The following is a 20,916-nucleotide window of genomic DNA, read 5'->3' on the forward strand; positions in this document are numbered from 1 at the left end:
GATGAAATTAATAAAAAAAAATGTGCAGGGTTGCACTCGGCTGTTGACAACGTGTGCACAAAAGCAAGCACAAACAAATCATCAGTGTTGTTGCAGCGTCTGTTCGGGAAAAAGTAATCCTCAGACACTGGGACATGTAATATCCTTTATTACGTCCTTCCTGTCTGGAAGATGAAAAGTAAACCTTTTTGTCTTCCAGAGGAATTAAAGCATCGAGGTGCTGCTAATCAAAATGACTTGACTAACTGTGAGCACCTCTGTAAAAGAAGTTTTGGAAGTTTGCGGGTCTAAAGCATTCAGGTGTGTGTTAACACAACACCACAGGATTCCCAGTGGAGGTTGCAGCAAATTCACCCCAAGGTCAGACCATACAATGCTGAGAGACAACAAAAGCCACAGGCCTCAGTGAACATGTTAGATGCTAAGGTCATGACAGTACAATTCAAAAAAGTATGGCTAGTTTGGAAGGGTTCTCTCTAAAATGATGTCATTTGGAAAGACAAGACTTAAATGGAGCCGTTTGGCCCCAAAGCACAGCATTGTCAGTAGTTAAAGCCAAAGAACATATCAGCACAAACACCTCATATAAGCTGTGAAGCACTGAGGTAGAGAGCTGATGATCTGGGCACCTTTACAGCCACTGAGTCGACCATGAACTCCTCTGTATCCCACAGCGATCCACAGTCGAAGTTGAGGCAATCTTTCCCGACAGTTTTGTCCAAATTGTGTAATGTAACAGGACAATGGGCCCAAACACAGCATGGAATCTACAACAGAACAGTCTTGATATGTGCTCAATCATCCAGGTAAGGAAATCCCCCCCAAAAATGAACAGAATCAACTTTTTGGGTACAAAAGAACAGCTCAAAAAGAAAATCAAGGAGTTGCAATGGTCCAAAGTCCAGATGTCAACCCGAATGAAATGCTGTGGTTGGCACTTTAGAGAGCTGCGCATAAACAAAAGTAAACCTCAGTGAACTAAACTGCATACGGTCCTGTGAAAACTGCACACGACTCTATTTGGGTTTTCAACTGCAGATGGATGACATATTAAAGAAAAACCCAACGTTTCCTTCTTTCCACTTCCACTCAAAAAGGTCAAGGATCACTGAAAATGTCATATCATTTTCAGTGGATTTGATACTGATCCACAGCCATTTCATTTCTTCCGTCATGCCTTTGGGGACCCATCCCACATTTCAAAATGTTTTAAGACTGAACTTTGCTTAGCTTAATGAGCAGAAGTTGGGATACATTCCTCTGGAAGAAATTTGTGAGGAATTTCTTGTGTTAGCCCACATCTGTGGCTCCAACTTTAGACTCGGCTATTTTGTGGTACGTTTTGGATCACGCCGTATTGGCATTGTTTCTCCCAAGTCCCGGGAATTTAACTGGTGCAATGAACATTCATTCAAAAGATAATCCCATATTTTTTGTGTAGGCCATAAATTATAAGTTACATTTTTTCTTTATGTACTATTCTCTGGCTAATTGAAGTGTTTCGTCATATGGTAAAGGTGACCACTCAGAACAGCTTTGTATTGATTCAGAGTGACTCTTCCAGTATAAAATACAGGATTATGCTTAGTTAAGCCTTATTGTTACATTTGGATACCATGGATAAAGAAGGAGCCTGTAGGGAGGAGTCAGCACCTCGTGTAACTGGAAAAGTAGAACCTCGGTATAACAAAGCTATCAGATCTTCTTCATAGGAGGCTTTTCGAAATAATTTGTCACCATTTTGTGCACTCGCTTGAGGTCTAGGATGAGCTGCCTGGCCTCTGTTGGGTTTTGGTTTGTGCTTCAGGCTCTGGTGGAGGCCTTCTTCTATGTTTCTAGTTGGTGCCCACTGCATTTTGGTCTTTGCTGTAGGTTGTGGCCACTCTGGAATTCTGGGTTCATGTGGGTTCATCACCACTGTGTGTTTTGGTGTTGAGTCTGGTGATTTGGGTGGCCTTGGTGGGAGTGGAACCACCATACTGCCAGTTTCTAGTTCCTTATCTGTCCTTGCTTGAGTTTCTGGTATGTGGATCTCATTGTGTTGCATTTTGCCCTCTGTGATAGTAGATAGTTCAACCATCATGGTTGTTGAAGGCGTTGGCATTGGTTGACATTTCAGTTTGCTGCCTCTTTCACCTACCGGATTGTGACAACTGTCAACACTTTCCTACTTATATCCAGTTTTTCCTAATAGCCTCACACATTTTTTCTCTTTTAGTACATGTCATTTGCTTAGTCTGTCATGTACTGTATGCTTTTCCCTGTTGCACTTGCAGGTGAAGATTTGAAAACAGAACTGGTCCATGTGAGGCAAATCATCACGTTCTTTAAAGAAAAATTAAAAATGAAACAAAAATAAAGGCACAGAGATGCAGTTACCATCAAATATGAGTTTATTTTTTTATAAATCATTCTTACAAAATTGGAATTTATTCTATTTAATCTGTGACCTCTATAAAAGTCTTCTCTTAATTACAAGGTAGGAGGGAGGAGAAGGCATCAGGACAGCTGGGCTTGACCAAGTCCTTACAGATCAACAGACACTACTGCTGATTGCTCGCATAATACAGTCAATCACTGATAAATAATCAGAAACAGGAAGTGGTCATGCGTTGTCGCCTTAGCAACAGTGTCCGAACACAACAATGAAAATGGGGCGTCAAAACAAGAGAATGGAAACTGTGACTCATCCAGTGTATGAAGGCAGGGATATGAGTCCTCCGCACATGGTGCTATTGCTGCCCGTCTACTGGAAATAACAAGTCTGGGACAGACAGTGCTCAGCATGTCAGGAACTCGCATGTTGATAAAAAGGCACAAATCAAATCGAGAGCAGACCAGTTTCCAGCGCACACGCCAACCGCCTGGCACGTTTTGGGTAAACCTTCTTCCATCTGTGTTGAAGCTCAAGATGATAACTTGCATAATGTTTCCCTGATCAAATGACGGAGGCATTTTAAGGGGATACGAAGTTTAGTTGCTGTTTCTTTTCCGAGGGCCCCGACTCACATCCATCACACTCTGACTGAGCTCTGGAATTGAAAGACTGTAGATACACTTCCGTTTCTGTTTTGCGAGCTACGACTTGAGCCCCAAGCTGCGACAAAGACAATTTAAACCACTGTGTCACAGCCTCAGACGCATTACTGTAATGCATGAGGGGAAGATGTTGCGGCAGAATGTGAAAATGTTTCCATCTGGTGCAGGAGAGAGAGGGCTGGGGGGCCCCAGCTGCTTATTATTTTCCACGTGTCAGTTGGCGTAGTCTTTATTGGGACTTTACAATTTCACTCCCGCAGAGAGCCAAGATGGAGCGGCCCAATCCAATTCTGGATCACTGGTGTATGCAATCTTTTCCAGGAGTTAAAACTCCACTACGGCGACTCTGGAAATGGGGAGCTCTGTATTAGAAAGAGTGTGATAGATGCTTCCCCTGGAAAACCGATGCAGAGTGCGACATAATACGAGCTGCATATCGGCATCTGTGTGGATTAATGTGCACAGCGTGTAGAAAATAAACTGAATAAATACCACTTACTCCCCTCAGCGACGCAGGATCGGTCTCAATGTTCTCGCCGCGTCATCTCAAATCGTACACAGTCTTGTTTTTTTTCCTTTTCAAAAAATAAATATGTCTATGTACAGTGCTGAGACCAGGGATTTGAAATAGGTGGTGGGTTGTTTTTTTTAGTGTGTGTGGATTATCTGCAAAGCTGGGGAATGTGGTTGTCTTGAGACGATCAACAACAGTAACTCTGACAATCAGACATAAAAGGCTTGATATGGATTGAAACAATATGACTCTTTTGAAGATGAAATAGAGGCCAGATGCAGACCGTGCGAGGAGCATGAGTTTCCCAGAATCGCAACGTATCGATGTTGTTACACTGACGACGAATCTCCCGGGAAACGACTCCAAGTTTCAAAGTTTCAGAGTACAAGCACAAACAGCGATATTCAAAACAGTGACATGATTGGGGCAAAAAAAACGAACAAAAAAACAAAACAACACAAGTTAGTCCTGCTGGGTTTGATATGACTCGCGGAAACAGAGCAGCTCTGCTATAGTAGCATTTGGATATGGCACTTCAAAGCACGTCTGTCCCCTTTGTTGAAACAGCGAAGGCTTTACGATACATTTTACATCGACTCTTTGTCAAGCGAAAATAAAAACAAAGTGTGAAGAAAGAAAAAAAAATGAATCTAAAGCAGCCACTGAATGTGTGACACTGATGTTGACGATGTCAGTGACAGCTAACTGATTAACACGCTGAGCAGCTTTGGCTGAGACATTATGCTGAATGCCTGTCTGATAGAAAAGGCCACTAAAAGCATGCTGCTTTCATCCAAGTGTCTGCAAACTAAATGTGTGACTGGACCGCCTGTGCTCCCGCCTGCACGCTGCATGCAGACCTAATGACAGCATATAGCAGCTCAGCTATGAGCCAGCCACCTTTATTTTTTCTTCCCCTGACAGCCTGTCTTTAAAAATGATCAATTAAAGGTCAAGATATCTAGTTATTTAAGCATTTTGATCTGGTTGTCCGATACCAATAAGATCATTTAAGGTGCAAAAAAGTGTCAGCCGTAGAAAAGACACCGAGCGTGGCCACCGTCTCTCTCACACACACACTGATGCAGGTAGTGTGTGCCAAGGGGGAAAAAGCTGTCATCCCAAGGATCGCATTAGACAGCAGGTAGTGTTTGCCGGTCACTGTTTTCGCAAACGCTATGCTCCATAATGTTCGGTGTTTCATCAACAGCGTGTCCCCTGGGAATAAAACAGCACTTCAAACGAAATACCTAATTGAAGCCTAAACGTATCTCTGCCTGACAAATGGAGGAGAAAACCTTTTGTCAATTTAATGGCTCCGAGGTCCTTGGATATGTCACGGGGGGGGGGGGGGGGGGGGGGGGGGAAAATAAAAATAATCAGGGCGCCAGGAGAGACACATAAAAGTGGCGATTACAATATTTCAACACAAGAGCATCTCAAACGGATGTAGGCAACGTGATGTGCAATAAACAACTTTAAAGGCAGACCCTGATGTCAGAATGGCACTGATGCGCTCAGCGTTAAAAATCTGTCCTCTGAAATGATGCTGGTCACCAAAGACCTGCTATGGCCCCCCCCTCCACAGTAAGGTTGGTGCTCAGAGACCATGCAGGAAGAGGGGTGGGAGGGAGAGAGAAGAGGGGGAGGAGAAAAAAAAAAGTTTGGGTTAGAATGCAACGTTCTGCTCCATTTCATCCAGAAATGTTCATTTCGCTCATTCCAACGGAGGGAAAATGTACTCCGCTCGGGCTTATGGTTGGATGAGCCAACTTTTCAAGGGTCTGCACACACAACACACACACGGACAAGAGGGAGAGCAGAGAGTCTGAAGGGAGGGAGGGGATAAAAGATGATGAAAGTAAGTGGGGAAAAAAGATGAGAAAAGTACAACTGCTGTGGCGAGTACGAGAGGAAAATGGGACATGAAATGAGATGTTTTCCTAACTTATCTTTGTGATAACACGGGAGCAGATAGACCATTATAAAAGCCAGATCAACTCATAAAGGAACGAGCCAAGGGCAGGAGACGCGGGGTGTTTGTCAACTGCTGAGAATATTAGGAAGTAATGGCTGCTAAAAAAAAAAAAAAGGACAGGTTGGACAATCTTTGTTTTTTAACTTGAGGCAACAAAATATTCATGGGTTTACAAAGCAGGAGTTTGGTAATGAGTCCAGTATTATGTCCTGATCCAGAGTAGGGAAGGTTGCTTGGGATGACAGGTTGGGTTGCCAGGTTTGAGATCACAAACACCTTCCTGTCTTCTACCATCGCCCCGCACGTGTGCCGAAAGAGCAGGAAAGACGATGTCGTCCTCGTCCGTGTCATACAAAAAATATTCTATCCAAGAGTTCTTGTCGTCAGTAGTGCGTGCTGCGTGTTTGCACATGTGTGAAACACAGTACTGTTTGGTAAGCCCGTCAGTTTGTGTACTCTCTTTGCTTTTTTCACACCCAAACGGCCTACGCTCGTTTCCCGTTTATCCCTTTCCTCATCGAGTCTTTCCAGCAGCGGCGCTCTGGTCATTGGCAATGTGCTGAGTGGAAGACAGACCTGTGTCTCTCCCTGTCCATCCCCCTGTACTCTGATGACTCCTAATCTCCACAGAGTCTCTTTCCCCCTGCGTAGGGTCTCCCCCGAGGGGGCGGCGGTCTTGTCAGAGCCTCTCAATGTCCCTGTATTTCTTGCGGAGGATAGAGACCTGGTCCTTAAACAGGACGGGGTCCAGTCTCATCTGGGAATGGACCAGTGGCATGGCGCCAAACCAGCTGGCGAACTTGTTCATGCAGGTCTGCCGCTGGGCGAAGTGGTCTGGGTCAGCCCAGCGAGAAGCCCTTGAAGACTGGAGGGAATGGAGAAGAGGAGGAAAAACAAAAAGAAGAAAAGTTAGAGTTTTCAATAACAGATGCAGATCCTGGGGGAACATGAAAAAACTAATTACAAGTCGACTGTGTTTTGGAACAAAATCCAGTTTTGCAGATCTTTATAAAATATCAGTGGTAACGTCTTAAAAGAGCCTCAGATGCTTTTCCTTAGTTTCTGTCATATGTATCCTGTTACAGCAGTGAATAATTATATTAAACATGGCCACATTTTCAAATAATGAGCTCAGAATACGTTCGGGTAATCCCTGTGAGCCAAAAGCATAGATGTCAAACTCCTCTAAATCCTATAAATGTGGAATATTTTAACTGTAAATCATTCCAAGCAAAGACGAAAAGTATGGAAATGACCGCAGTAGGACCCCTTTAAAACAATATTTTGCAAGTGTGCAAGAGTTTATGAGACCAAATCTATGATGTATGAGTGAGGCAGAGAAAGAAGGAACTACTTTACTTTTTCATTTTGCCACAGTTCATGTCATATGCATGAGCATGACCGAGGAGGGCTGCATTTCTCTTATGTCTGCATTATTCCATTATAGCAAGCATGGCGAATAAAGCCGGGATTATAATGTCATGTGGACATGCACATGTTATATTTATACTATGCAGCGCTTGAAATGATCGGAGCCTTGAATTCCTCTTCTTAATGGTTGGCTGTAGCTCAGGAGGGAGAGCAGGTCATTGCTAATCGGGAAGTTTGTAGTGTAATCCCTGGCTGCTCCAGTCTGCTTCCCAAAGTGTCCTTGGGAAAGCCACTGAGTGTGAATGTTAGATTCACACTCAGTAGAAAAAAAGTGAATGTGTGTCAACGGATGAATGAAACATGTTTTATAAAAGGGCTTCAAGTGCTCCAGCAGAGTAGGAAAGCACAATATGTGAACCGGTCCATTTAGTAATGACACATTTTTTGTCACCGGTATCCAGGCGGACTCCTGTATTTTTACATAAACCCTCCTGATAATAACAGGAAATAACAATAATACATAATAATAAAATGAATTGCATTTATATAGCGCTTTTCGAGACCCTCAAAGCACTTTACAATTCAACTATTCATTCACTCTCACATTCACACACTGGTGGAGGCAAGCTGACAGAAGCGAGGCTGCCATATCGCGCCATCGGCCCCTCTGGCCATCAGTAGGCGGTAGGTGAAGTGTCTTGCCCAAGGACACAATGACTAAGACAGACAGAGCTGGGGATCAAACCGGCAACCTTCCGGTTACAAGATGAGCTTCCCACCCAAATTTTTTGATTGACCGCTAAAAGAGTAAAAAGCTAACTGGGGTAGCCGTGGCTCAGGAAGTAGCGTGGTTGGCCACCAGTCGGAAGGTTGGCGGGTCAGATCCTCATTTGCTGGGGTTTGAATATGTGAAGGTTAAAAGTGTGTTGAGTGCTCCAAAAGAGTAGAAAGGCACCAAGTATCTGTCCATAACTGACTAAATACTCCAATACTGAAACTCTTATGTTATGCTAGTTTCAATCCACTTTTCAGTCAGCGTATTCGGACCACGATCATTAACAAGCAGGGATTTTAGACGTATACTAAACAAAAAGAAGCTCTTTGACTCAATCATGGTCAAACTTTCATCGTAGTAACAAGAGAAAGCCATCACTGAACGATGGCTGATGTCAACTTCTCTCAATAAATCGTCAGCTCCGCCATATTTGACAGGCCGGAGCCCGATGAGAAAGCGTGACGCAAGGCTTCGGGACCGACACGACTTCTTTCCCTGCTTTTGTGTGTGTGCCGTTATGACTTGCCCTGTTTTTTTTTTCTTTGTTTTTTTCCGTGGCCCATACCAGAGGATTTTTAAAGAGAATAATTCATGCTGTTCATAAAGCAGCACGGCTTCGCTCCAGCTGAAAGGCCATGACACACTCATGAAGGGAAGAAAACAACACTGGCTTCAGCATGAATCACGGCTCATGAAAAGAAGGACAAATTCAAAGAGGTCCGTATAATAAGGCTGCTCTGTATCCAGCATTGTAAATTGTTACGGGCTCAGTCACATCCAGTAATGAGATGCAAACCAGTTTTCTCGACCGGCCGTTATCCTCTTCTTTTTAAAAGAACCCCAACGCTAATAAGCTCTCCAAGTGCAACAAAGAGATGGATCTAAGCATTATAAGTATTCATACTTCCACATGCGGTGTGGTGTAGTGGTCACAGCTGCTGCCCTCTTACCTGTCCCATCATGGTCTCCTTGTACTGTTTCTTCTGTGTGACCTTGATGGGCGGCAGCTTGGTGACAGCAGAGACCAGGAAGTTCATCAGGATGTCCTCACAGTTGGCTAACTGGTCCACCATGCTCTTCAGGCTGGTGGGCAAGTAGTTGGTGTACAGGAAGTGATAATACCTGAGAGGACAGGAAGAAGAGTATTTAGAGGCTCCCAGATTGAAACCAGTGGCACTTAAATCCTTAATAGTCTTAATTCTACTGAAGCTCTTATTTTGAAAGTAATGCTTTAAAAACTTCTAAATAAACAGTGTTAGAGCTTCAAAGGTTTAAAGCCGGTTGTGCTGACAGCTTAAATTAAATATAAAAAGTGAATATTTCACATTAAAGGCCACACCATCGCTGTTAAAGCTCTTGGATGGATTGAACGAGTGACTTATTGAAAGTGATTAAGCGTTCGGCTGCGGTGATTGGCTGACTTAAGCTTAATGGACTGCTCCCATCACAGCTGAGTGAAGCCATATTGAAGCTGACAGGACTGTAGTCGAACTAAACGCGGGAACTATCGAGGGCTGCGCGGCAGACAAATTGACATTTTTTGGGGATAAAACATACTCCGTGTCAAAACACTGGTTTCCCGAGGCTGTGCCACACTGAACATCACATCTACTTTCATAATCTACAGATCACCGCATCAAAGCGCCGCATCAAAAGAAAGACAACCGAACACTGGAGAGCAGAGCGGAGCAACAGCGAGCCTCGTGTAACGGAAGGAGAACGGAGCAGGAGTGAGGCGAATCAAAGGACATGGAGGTAAACAGCTGCTTGAGAAGGGAGGCTTTAGTTTAACAGCCTGAAGTGCACCTGTGATAGATGGCAGCCCCAGTCAGGACCATCGAATAGTCGTTGGTCCATTTGGAGGTGTAGCCCCAGCGCTCCTTGTTGCTGTCCCAGAAGTGGCTGCGGGCGGGGTAACCGACGATTCGCTCTGGAAAACTCTGCCAGACAGTGAAGGCAAAGTCCACCTAGACAGAGATTAAAACATTTAAAAAATCAGAACATTAATCATTTCTAATAACAAACTCTAATTTAGTACCCTCTGGACACCTTTGTGGCAAAAATGTACACATTTTTTTCTTATTTTTAATCAACTTCAGCTGATCAAAATGAAAAGCTACTGTTCAGCACTTTTCATATACAATAACCCTTACTATGAAACTGTGCAAAAAAAAGCACGACAGCCTGGTACTGTAAAAAGCTGCTTTTGCTTTGGTATTTTTGGGGGAGAGAAGGATAAATAAGGGGGAATTTTCACAGCTCAGCAGATGTTTTCCAGCTACTCGGGATGCACCGATCCAATGTCTGGATCAGATTGTAATCCAGTTCCAAGGGTCAATCTCTTCAGTCTTGTTCTTTGTTGTTCTACATCTTCTAGATCATTAGTGGAGTAAAGCAAATCCAGCATGGACGCCAAGGAGGTCGACGTCAAGGTCACACCAAATCAGTAAAAACTTTATGGATCTTGACCTCGATTGTTAGCGCCCAAGGTCAAAGTTGACCCTAAATCTTTTAACTTATGTTGGTCCAGTTTCTTGTTATTTACCAATAAATAGCAAATCAGTCAATTTGTATTCTTGGATATCAGCAAAACAATATTTCAATGGCGTCAGAACGGTCCTCTATCAGTAAAAAAAGGTTGGATAAGTGCATCAAAATTATTCACACCATTAACGTCATTATAAACCCTTGTTGGAATGAGCTGTGTTAAATATTTTCTTACAAAAGACAAATAAAGTGAAGTTGTTGTTTTCATTAATCAAAGGTGTAAAAAATGTATCTATTTACGGTGTGTTGTGTGAGGGAAAAAAAGATAAAGAGGAAATGAAAGAGACTACAATGAAACCCAACAAAGGAACAACACGTTCAAAACGCACTCGAGTGAAAATACAACTGAGGCAAAGCCTCATGAAACACAAAGCAGTCTTTCCTAAGCAGCTGCTTGTAGCAAACGACTGCAGCGACGATCAAAGCGCTCAATCAAATAATTAGACAAAAACATCAGAAAGGTCTCAGCGGCTCCTCAAACAGCCTGCTCTGCATTACACCGCACATCACTATACTACGCTGTGAGGCTGCTTATGTTGTTGAATATTAAAAAAGAGAAAAAATTTAAAATCCACCATAAAACAGTATCTATCTGCTCTTCCTGCCAAAATTTGTACATATGAAAAAGCCCTGAAGGAAAATAATGACTTTCTTCTGCTCCTGCCTGCAGTTCAAAATAAAAGAGATGGAAGCTGAATGATGTTACAATCACAAGGAAAATATTTCACAGACTTTCATAATTCTGCCTACTTTCCGACTGAACCGGGAGTCATATTCAAAGGAGTGAGTATCATTGTTAAAGACAGCTCTCGTCGTCGCCATCTTCACTTAAGGGTGGAGAGAGTCGGATAAAAATGAGAAAACAAAGACGCCGGGGCCAGAAACTGCACTTTGAATCATTTGTTTAAAAGAAGGAGTGGGTGGATGGGGAGATTACCGGTTTTACCCTTCATTTTTTCCCCCCCTTTTCTCAAGTTTCCTGGCATCGACATTCCCTGAGCTCAGAACCTTTGAGAAGTGTTTGCTCTCGTGATCCAACCGTCTTCCTGGGAGTAACGCAGGTCGATTCAGTTGTCGGGGATGGATTTTCCCTTCTGTCTTGCCATCTTGATCTGCCACATAAACTCATTTCTTTCTGCTATGTTCTGGCTTCCCATGATGCCGCGCCAAAACGTATCCCCAGGAAAAGAAAAAAAGAAAAACAGGAACAGCCCCGCCAGCATGTGGAACAAAAATGCCCATAACAGTGCTGCCGTCGAATAGGGGATAGGAGAGGTAGAGCCAAAAACAGGAGGTGGGCGATAGGAAGAAAAGGAGAGGGAAGGAAAAAGAGGCAGAAAAGCGCACGAGAAGAGAGAAAAGCAAGCAAGGCCTCAGGAATGAAAGTTAGACTTTAAAAGATTAAAGAACCAGGCCACAAATTTTGGGGGGCCAACTTGAAAGCAGCAGGGACAAACAGAAGCTAAAAGCTAAAAAAAGGAAATGCAATAAGGGAGTGTCGAACTTTACAACTCAAGTGGAGGAGACGGCGATACAAAGGAGAGTCGCTGTGTTTATTAGAGGATACCTCAGTGGTGGACAAAACTGTGTCTTCATCCAGGCTGAGGACAGCGTCGGTCACAATGATCTCGTAGGGCAAAAAGCGGCTGCTCATCACCTGCAGGGGGAGACACAGAGCACAGAGGGTTAAAAATCATTGGAGTGACATAAGCTGGGATCCCATCTTCAAACTACACTAATAGCAAATCTAGATCCGAGCACAGCGGGAAATAATAAAGTAAACCTCTCTGACATTCATGCTCTTATTAAACAGCACTCGTGCAGACAAGAGTTTTAATCAAACTTGACTGAACAAGACGTTTTCAATTTTGAGATAATGCATTTCAGGGAATTGTTGCACTTTAAAGACAAAATCACGTGAGCTGGTTTCTGCTGCTTTTTTGGCGCTGATGGTACGAGAAAACTTAAACACGGCATAACCGAGCTGTCTTTTTTTCCCTTGCCAGGCAAACTGCAGCTTTAGGGTCACCTCCCAGGATCAAAACTTTCATTTACAAACAGAGAACCGCCTGCACAGTCTGTAAACCTGCTGTAACTGGTTTTCTTTGGCACTTTGGGGAAGCAATTTTCATAAACAATGAGATAATATCCTCCTTTTTACATCGGTATGACAACCCCCCTTTTATGTTGGTGTGTTACAGCGTTTAGCTGGAATTGTGTTTCCGTCTGCCTGATCAAAGCGAGTTCACTGTTCACTCTCCTTTTAGCTGTTTGTTAGATTTATATCAACTCCTGGCAGAAATGTGTCTCTCTTTAGCTCCTACATGCTCCGTTATTCACCGACTAACAGACAGACAATTTGCATTTTTGTCCGTTTTATCTCGCTGAAAATGGCTGCAGTGAGAGTGTCGAGACTGAATTAAAATTGTTAAATCAAGGCAAGAGTCTTCCCCCCCCCGAAAATTGAGCTGAAAGATGCTAAGGAGTGCTCAGTGGAGCTGAGAACAAAACATAAACGGAGAGCTTAAAACAAGAGACACATTTTAGAATAACAACTCCGTTTGCTCCTGAAGTCTACCACGTTCATTTTTAACAATTCCTCATAATTTCATGAGATTCAGAGTAGACAACAAACAGCTGCTTATTTACACACAGAGCGTACAGGTGGAGGTGTATTCCTGCCCACCCGATCAATACACGTTCACTATTCATTCTCTGTTTAGTTGATTGTTAGATTACTCCCGGCAGATGCTGCTTTGTTGTTTCACCAGCTAGCTGCTTACTGACAGATAAAGCTGGCAGCTATTTGCTTGGTTTGTGCTACCAACCTCAGTAACAAGCATCAGACTAAAGTTGATGATTAGAGGTTTTACTGTAGCAGAAAATGGCTTCAAAGTGAGACTGCACATGTTGACACTAAAGTAAAACAGTAAAATTGAGGCTAGTAACTCCCAAATCTGCTGAAAGTTGCTAAAAAGCTGAAAGTAGAGCTCATGAAAATTACATGCAAGTAGTTATTATTCTAAAAATAGCACTTATAGCTGCTGTATAGCTCAGTCACAATACAGTAAAAACAGGATGGCAACCTCCTTGGGACTAGAAAAAACACCTAAATAAATAAATTGGTGCTTGCCTGATGATTGCTTTAAACTTTCTTGCTTTTGCAACTGTGTTTGCAACATCCTCTAGCTGACCACGTTTGATTGCAAGGCCACTGCACAGGTCACCTGGTGGGAAACTTGTCTGATGGCAAATAACTGCCAACACGTTGCACTCAAACAGAATCAGTCTGTGCTGATGTTAAAGCAACGATGTATCTCTTTGCAATAGGGGACTGAACTGGTTGCCAACTGGTTGGATTCTGGTTATATTCTTACATGCAATTAAGGCTGCTGAGGGCTTATGTCATTATGGAGTTAACTTGATATCCTGCAGCATCTACGTCACTATTTGTGGAGGAATTTCTGAAGTGCTGTTGCAAATCTCGTGGGTTCTGGCTGGAGTCTGAGAGGAAGTAATAAATGTGAATTTCTTGCATGTAGATGGAAAAAGATTTGCAATTGCTGCCGATTTATCCCAGATATATCACAGTTAAGTTAATCACCTAACTACCACAAAAAGATTGCACTTAATTGCCAACTTTACGTCCGTCTTACTGCCATGTGATCATCATCAAGTCAGCAAGTGATCACATCTTTGAAGTCAACTACTTCCAGGGCAACAACATCCCAAGTTTATCACAAACAGTCGCAATCATTTTGCTCGTGGTGCAACCTCCAGTCATAGTCACTGCAGACGAGCCCAACCGCTCTGAATCGCTACCCACGGCTCACTAGACCCCAGTGCTAAATGCAGAGTTTCACCTTGAGATAAATCTTGGAATAAAAATTCCTTTTTGCTCTCAATATCTGCCACATGCATTTTTAATGATCCCTCACAAATTCATGAGATTCAGAGGAGACAACAAGCCATGACATCAACAAATAGCGGTGCACAGCGAATGAGAGAAAAGCCAATATCCTACGCTTTACTGCAGGCTGCACCCTGTCGATTGCTACAGAGATAGAGTGCTGATACTAGTTTCCATTACTGCTGCAGGGTCAACTCGCTCTTTTAAATCAATAAAAACACACAAATGTAGTCAGACACCTAGTGTGAGTCATGTGTCTTACATGTGGCCCAAATTTACTTTATCTCAGCCGCTGTTGAAAACACAATATGTATATTTAACAGTGGATGAAACCCAACTGTATAATGCATGACGGTCCTTGAATATTTACTGGAGGCAGAGAGAGTGTTCGTGGATGGGGGTTTGGTGGGTGGATGGAAAGATCAACATCTTGAGGATATTTAGACTTGTTTGGTCTTTGGCTGTGATGAAAGGCATTCGGATGAGAAAACAGCGGTTTCTCGGTGACAAAGAGCGTGCGTGTCGTAATCTGGATGTGCGCTCGAACTCGAACCGCCTCCCACGCAATTAGAAAACTGCAGAGAAACGCACAGCTTCAATGCGCGCGGACATATCGAGATACACGTCCCATATATGTAAACACTCTCACGCACCGTTGTTTAGTTATTCAGCACGGCTCTGAAGGTCAGGCCTCTCTGAGGATTCTTGTTCTTTTAAAGCACCGCCTGCACAGAAAAGCCATTACATTTACATTTAAGAGTGGTCAAAGCTGACCTCGTTTCCCTGTAAACACCTGCCATTGTCTGCCTGCCGAGCGTCACTGCTGACCTCACTCTCAACAGGTCTTTATCACTTCTGCAGGCGAAGGGCACCAAAAACAAATAAATAAAACAACCAAACCGCTCCCAAAAATTCTGGTTTTGCAGTCGAGCTGCGGAAAGCCTCTTATCTACTGTAGTGCTCCAGCTCCTGATAACTTTTATTGTACAAGCAGTGTGACCAAGCACTTTGTCCCGCAAACAAAAGGAAAGACACGAGTTCCTCAAACACTTAAATCAGAACTGATTTGCACAGCGTGCAGACTTCACTTGTCTGCCAGGTCCTTTAGATAACAGGAGGAAAACACGTGGCCAGTTTTACTGGATGACTCAAGGGACTTTTTGAAAATCTTTAAATTCAGCTGATTATTAGGTGAAACACAAACGTTTTAATACAAGAAGGAAAACACTTGATCTCAAATTAAAAAGCCTAAAGGAGTATAAAATAAGATTTCAGTCCTTTATGTGCAAATATATGTAAATTAAAAATTGTTTTACTATGTAAATGTTCATATTATTTAAGTTAAGTCCAATATCTGTTTTAATTTTTAGCAGAATAAAAAAAAAAGTGAAGACCTGATATATGCTCTTTATTTGAATTTGTTTTAAATATATATGCTAAGACATGCAGGTGTGCTGTAATGAAAAGATTACAAGTCTGTGGTTGAACTCTTGATGTCTTGACTTAAACTTTATGAGTTAATTTTTATGAGTGTAGAGAAAAATAATGTTAATGACCCCATTTTCAGGCTAAGGGGAATCTAAATTGTTAACAAACTGCTCTAAAATCGCAGACACAGGCAGATGTAGCATCTGGTTATGACAGGTGGAATACCTTAAACCTGCTTATTATATGCAGACAGGAAAGCAGAGTGTGTGGGAAGGACATGCAGGAAATGCTCAGAGCCTGTTGCATATGGGCCGCCTGCTAAACCAGGTGAGCTAGAGCAACGCCCTTCCTGGTGCGTTTAGGGTCTTTTGTCAGTCGTGGTCCCTTTTACAGTCAAAGACAATGAGCAAAGTTTCTTCTGATGTACTTCTTTGGGATTCAGGAGTTGCTACCCTGTGAGCTTGCAGGAAAATCAACCCCTTGCTAAATTTCATAACAATAAGATGAAGCCAATATTACCTTGAACCAGAAACAGCCCAGGAACCAAAGCACATCATCTGTCAAGCACGGTGGAGGTAGTGTTATGGCATAGACGTGTATGGCTGCCAGTGGAACTGGGCCACTTTATTGATAATGTGACTGCTGATAGAAGCAGCGGGATGAACTGAGCTATACTCTCTGCTCAGCTTCAGCCGAACACTGCAGAACTGAGCAGACAACGCTTCACACTGCAAATGGATCACAACCCAAAGCAAACTCCAAAAGCAACCCAAGAGTTTCTCAAGGCAAAGATATTCTTTGCTTTTTAAGTCATTTGACCTCAGAGCATGTTTTTCAGTTATTAAACACCAAACTGGAGGCAGAGAGACCCAAAACACGCAGCAACTGAAGGTGGCTGCAGTAGAGGCCTGGCAGAACATCTCATGGGAATAAACACAGCATTTGTGTTTATTCCTATGGGAATGCGAACTGAGATTCTTTAAATTCTTATAATGCTTCACATGTTGCTCACACAGCAATTCTAAAATTCATCACACTCCCGCTCACACGGTGGAGCCCGACAGAGATGGGAACGGCCTGTGCCGCGGTGTTCCCGTCTTCCCGAAAATACTCCAGCGACAAGAGCAGATGAAAATTTCAGCTGTCGCTCACATTCGAACGGGGTGGAAGAGCCGAGGTGCGTGAGTGACAGCGAAAGATGAAAAAACGCTGGAGAGAAAATGAGAAGAAAGATGAGAAGCGGTACCCTCCCTCTCATTTCATTGTCGTCATTACTGCCATGATGTCCTGCGGGCATAAAGCGAGAAACAAAACAACCCCTTCTCTCCGCCCCCCCCCCCCACCACTTGTTTTCCCACCAGAAAGACACATAGAGGATACCAGAAAAGACCAAAAAGAGGTGAAAGACCAGGGATAGGAGACAGGAGGTGAGGAAGTGACAGTGAGACAAGCAGCGAATACTGAAAGAGACGAAAAGAGACAAAGAGAGGATGAGAAGCTGATGTTTCCAGGCCCCAGATGGTTTGTAATGTTAGAAGTGAGACATATTAGCCTGGGGCTTCCTGCTTCTCTCCAGGAATGTGAGCTCTTGCAGCAGGAATCTGCCTGCAGCACTTCACCTCCTCTCTAAAGGACAGCAGCAGAGGAGAGAGACGTAGGGAACGTCGGAAGGGAGGACCACCAGTGCATGTAAACCATATCAAGTGCCGCCGGGATCCTCACACGGCCTAAACCAACAGTCACAAACCAGATTTTGTTGGCCGCCGTGAGAAGACAACAGAGGGAGGGGAAGACAGGATGTGGTTGAAGGATAAAATCTGTATTATTCTGTGTTTTTTTCCGCGCTGTCGACAAATCCCTCAAACAAACCAAAACCAACAATGCAACCACATGTCTGTTACTAAGAGCCAAGCTTTCAAATGAAGGCATACACCCTAAAAAAAAAAAATACAATACCAAATCCATAATTTAATATTATTAAAGGAAAAAAGCAATTTCCTGAAACAGCTGGGCACTGGACTTGTTTGGAATGGTTCGGAACGGCTCGCATTAATAACTATTCAAGGCTCTGGTGGGTATTTGCAGCAGCAGGAGTGTGTGGGATTATCGCAGCGGCCGTGTTCACTTTAATGCCAAAACATGCCATCCAGTGCATTAGTGTGATTCACTGACGTGTTTATATAATGCCGCCGATAGAAGAATAAATACAAAGCTGAAGAAGGATCGACTCATTTGTTTTATTTTTCTTGGACTTAACTTTTAACTACCGACACTGCATGAGGAGGCGGCGCTGGGCGAAGCGCTAAGAAAGGGGGGGAAAAAAGAAACGTAGTCCTTGTTTTCCTGGGTGTTACACTTAGTTTGTGCAGCACCTATCCACAGTTTTCATTAAACTGCAATGGAAACTGCACACTGTGCATCCTGTAATTTTCTTCTTCGGGGCTTCAGACTTTAAATTATCTTCACCTTATCAAGTGCTGACCCACGGGCCCTCACGTGTAAACAGAAAAAGCTGCCAGTAAGCAAAATTTTCTCTCTTCCCCTTTTCTTCAGATGGAAAAGCATTTCCAGTGAGTTTTGGTAAGCTGATTTGTTCAGCTTTAGGAGGCTTGTGCTTGTCTTGCATGGTGTTTAACAGGAGTTTAATTGCCCACAACAGAATAAGAAGTGGAAAGTTACAACAGTTTGTTTGGACTCATTTAATAGAGAAATACTGCGGACTCGACAGCCACTCTATTAGGTACAACTGCTCATTTTGTGCAATCACATGGCAGGAAATTAATTCTCTTGGACATGTAGGTGAGGTCAAGGTGAGCATCAGAATGGGGAAAAGGTGATTTAATTGACTCTGAATGTGGCATAGTTGTTGGCACTGGTTGGGCTGGTCTGTTTCGGAAACTGCTCATCCACTGGGATTATCCCACAAAAGCATCTCTGGCGCTAAAAAGAAAAGAAATTTCCACTAATCTGTAGGAAACGCCTTGTTGATGTCAGAGGTCAGAGGAAAATGGCCAGACTGCTTCAAGCTGATAAGAAGAAAACTCAAATAATCACTCACTACAGCCAAGGTATGCAGAAGAGCATCTCTGAAAACACAACACGTTGAACCTTCGTGTCAGCTAAAAACAGGAACCCAAGGCCACAGTTCACACGGGGTCACCAAAACTGCACAACACAAGATTTGAACAATGTTTCCTGGTCTGATGAGTCTCCGTTTCTACGGCAACCTCAAATAGTGAGATCAGAATTAGACGCAGATAACATTAAAGCCTGGATCCATCCTGGTTATGTAATGGTGTGGGATTTTCTTGGTACATTTTCCGCTGTTTGGTCTCCGCCCATCCTTTGTGTACTATCTTCAGATAGCTGCTTTCAGCAGGATAACTCACCATGTCACAAAGCTCAAAATGACCTCAAACTGGTTTCTTAACCACACCAATCAGTTCAATGCACTCAAATAAGCTCCAAGCCCAGATCAAAGTCTAATTGATGTGGTGCAAGAGGAGATTCACATCGTTTACGCTCAACAAATGTCTGAGGAATGTCTGCGGCACCGGCAGGAATTGGGGCAAAAGAAGGTCCACGTTATTAGGCTGTACCTAATAAAGTGGCTCATTTTTTGAGGGGAAAATTGGATCTGCTAAAACTGCTAGATTTCTTTTCTGCAGAAAAACAACATGCCACAATTCATCCACGCATACGCAAATAAGTGAGAAGACGTAAAAACCACAAAAGGAAGCGAATTTGGCGATTCTTCCAACCACGACTCATGACGTCAGTATTTCTACACTCCTGGTAACATCCGGGACAACAAGCGAGAAAAGAAGGTGGGAGAAAGAGATGCAGAGATAGACAGAAGCAAAAGCAAGATAAAAGAAAGAGTAATGATAAAAACAGTGGATGTGTGAGTGAGGGAAGGAATGAAGCAGAGATGGGATAAGGGGGGGAAAGTGGCAGGGAAAAGGCGAGAGGGATGACAAACTCTCTCTCTCGCTCGCGCTCTGTGGGGTGGAGGAACACAGCTTGGCTCGCCACGGTAAACACATAAAACGCCACAACCACAACAAACCACAGGCTGCCTGGCGCACGCACATAAACACACACAACAGCAGTGCACTAAGCCCGTTCTGCTCGCTTTTCACAAGCAACACAGCTACACGCAGAGGCTTCCCACTGTGATTGACAGCTTGGGAGAAACCACTCAGAGCCACGGGGAGAGGTAAACCATAAACCCAGCCTACCGCTGAGTGACTGACACTGATGTGAAAGCCACTTTCCCTGATTGGCAGTTGAAGTTAAGTCCTCAGATGAAGAAGGGGAAAGGAGGGCTCCGGATGGGTCTGATGTCCAGGAATACAGCCGAGCAACAGATCCCGCTTACCCTAACCCTCTCAAAAAACACCTCAAAGACCCTCTTTGAAAAAGAAACAATTCAAATGTCAAACTGCGTGTCCGCGTTTGACCTTTGACTCGTACAATTAGAGGTCAGAGGGAGGTTAAGGTAAACATAGCAATGCTTTTCACAGGACAGTACCTTCAGCATAAAAGCCTAATGCGGATGTCATAATAAATGCCACTGAGGCATGCTCTGGGTCTCGCTGGAGGGTTTACTTAAAAACCAGGAAAAACATGCATTTTATGACACCGCCAGTCATAACAGAGGGAAAAATGTCTCTAAGCTGACATGCTGAGAAAATTGACGCCCACTCGAAAAACATAGCTTTTATGCACATTACCCATCGTCGAAAGCTTTTTCTTACCGTCTGTGTGGAAACATTTTCGAAGAGAAGATTTCAGAATTAAACAAATTTGTCACTTCTAACGGCTTGTCAATTTAAGGGAACTGAGCTGTTGATTTATTTAACCGATTAAATAGAATCTTTTATATTTTATTTAGGCGATTATTCTTCTTTCAAGAAAAATATCAGAGGCAAGGGTTTGTTTCTTTTCATGGTTTCATATAAGTGTTTTTACAGGCAGTTGTCCCTATTTTCTAATCACCATCTCTATACCTCAATCTATCACGAAAAAACCATTTTCAGTTTCAGTCATATACTGTATATAAATGATGGACACATCCAATGAGAACTCCTGAGGAGGATGTTGATCTGACTGAGAAATCGAGGACACTGCCTTCTAGTTATTTTCTTGAAATTTTGACTTATTAACTTGAAGTTTTGAGAGAAGTAACTCGAAATTTCGAGCTAGCGCTGCCAATCAGCAATCTACGTGAATAACGTCTCTTTCTTGTTACCCAGAAGGTTATGGCGCAGAGGGATGTACAAATTGACGCTTTCGAGAGTAGGTTTGCTGATAGTAACGCCATGTGATTCAGCTAACAGCACAAGGATTTC

At 43.2% G+C, this 20,916-nt stretch overlaps 1 protein-coding gene across 1 annotated transcript in view; it reads right to left on the reverse strand.

The window, feature by feature from the left end:
* Positions 1 to 2,375: 2,375 nt before the first annotated feature.
* Positions 2,376 to 20,916, reverse strand: part of ext1b (exostosin glycosyltransferase 1b) — a 130,829-nt gene continuing 112,288 nt past the window's right edge. Inside the window, exons 8-11 of the mRNA XM_082521846.1 lie at positions 11,792 to 11,881; positions 9,484 to 9,644; positions 8,628 to 8,799; positions 2,376 to 6,396 (exon numbers count right to left, since the gene is read on the reverse strand). Of these exons, the coding sequence (XP_082377972.1) occupies positions 6,211 to 6,396; positions 8,628 to 8,799; positions 9,484 to 9,644; positions 11,792 to 11,881 (609 nt within the window). The 3' untranslated portion in view covers positions 2,376 to 6,210. The remainder of the gene's footprint in view (positions 6,397 to 8,627; positions 8,800 to 9,483; positions 9,645 to 11,791; positions 11,882 to 20,916) is intronic.

The sequence above is a fragment of the Aulonocara stuartgranti genome (genome assembly GCF_965226115.1).
Source record: "Aulonocara stuartgranti genome assembly, chromosome: 22".
In the NCBI taxonomy this organism is placed as follows: Eukaryota; Metazoa; Chordata; class Actinopteri; order Cichliformes; family Cichlidae; genus Aulonocara; species Aulonocara stuartgranti.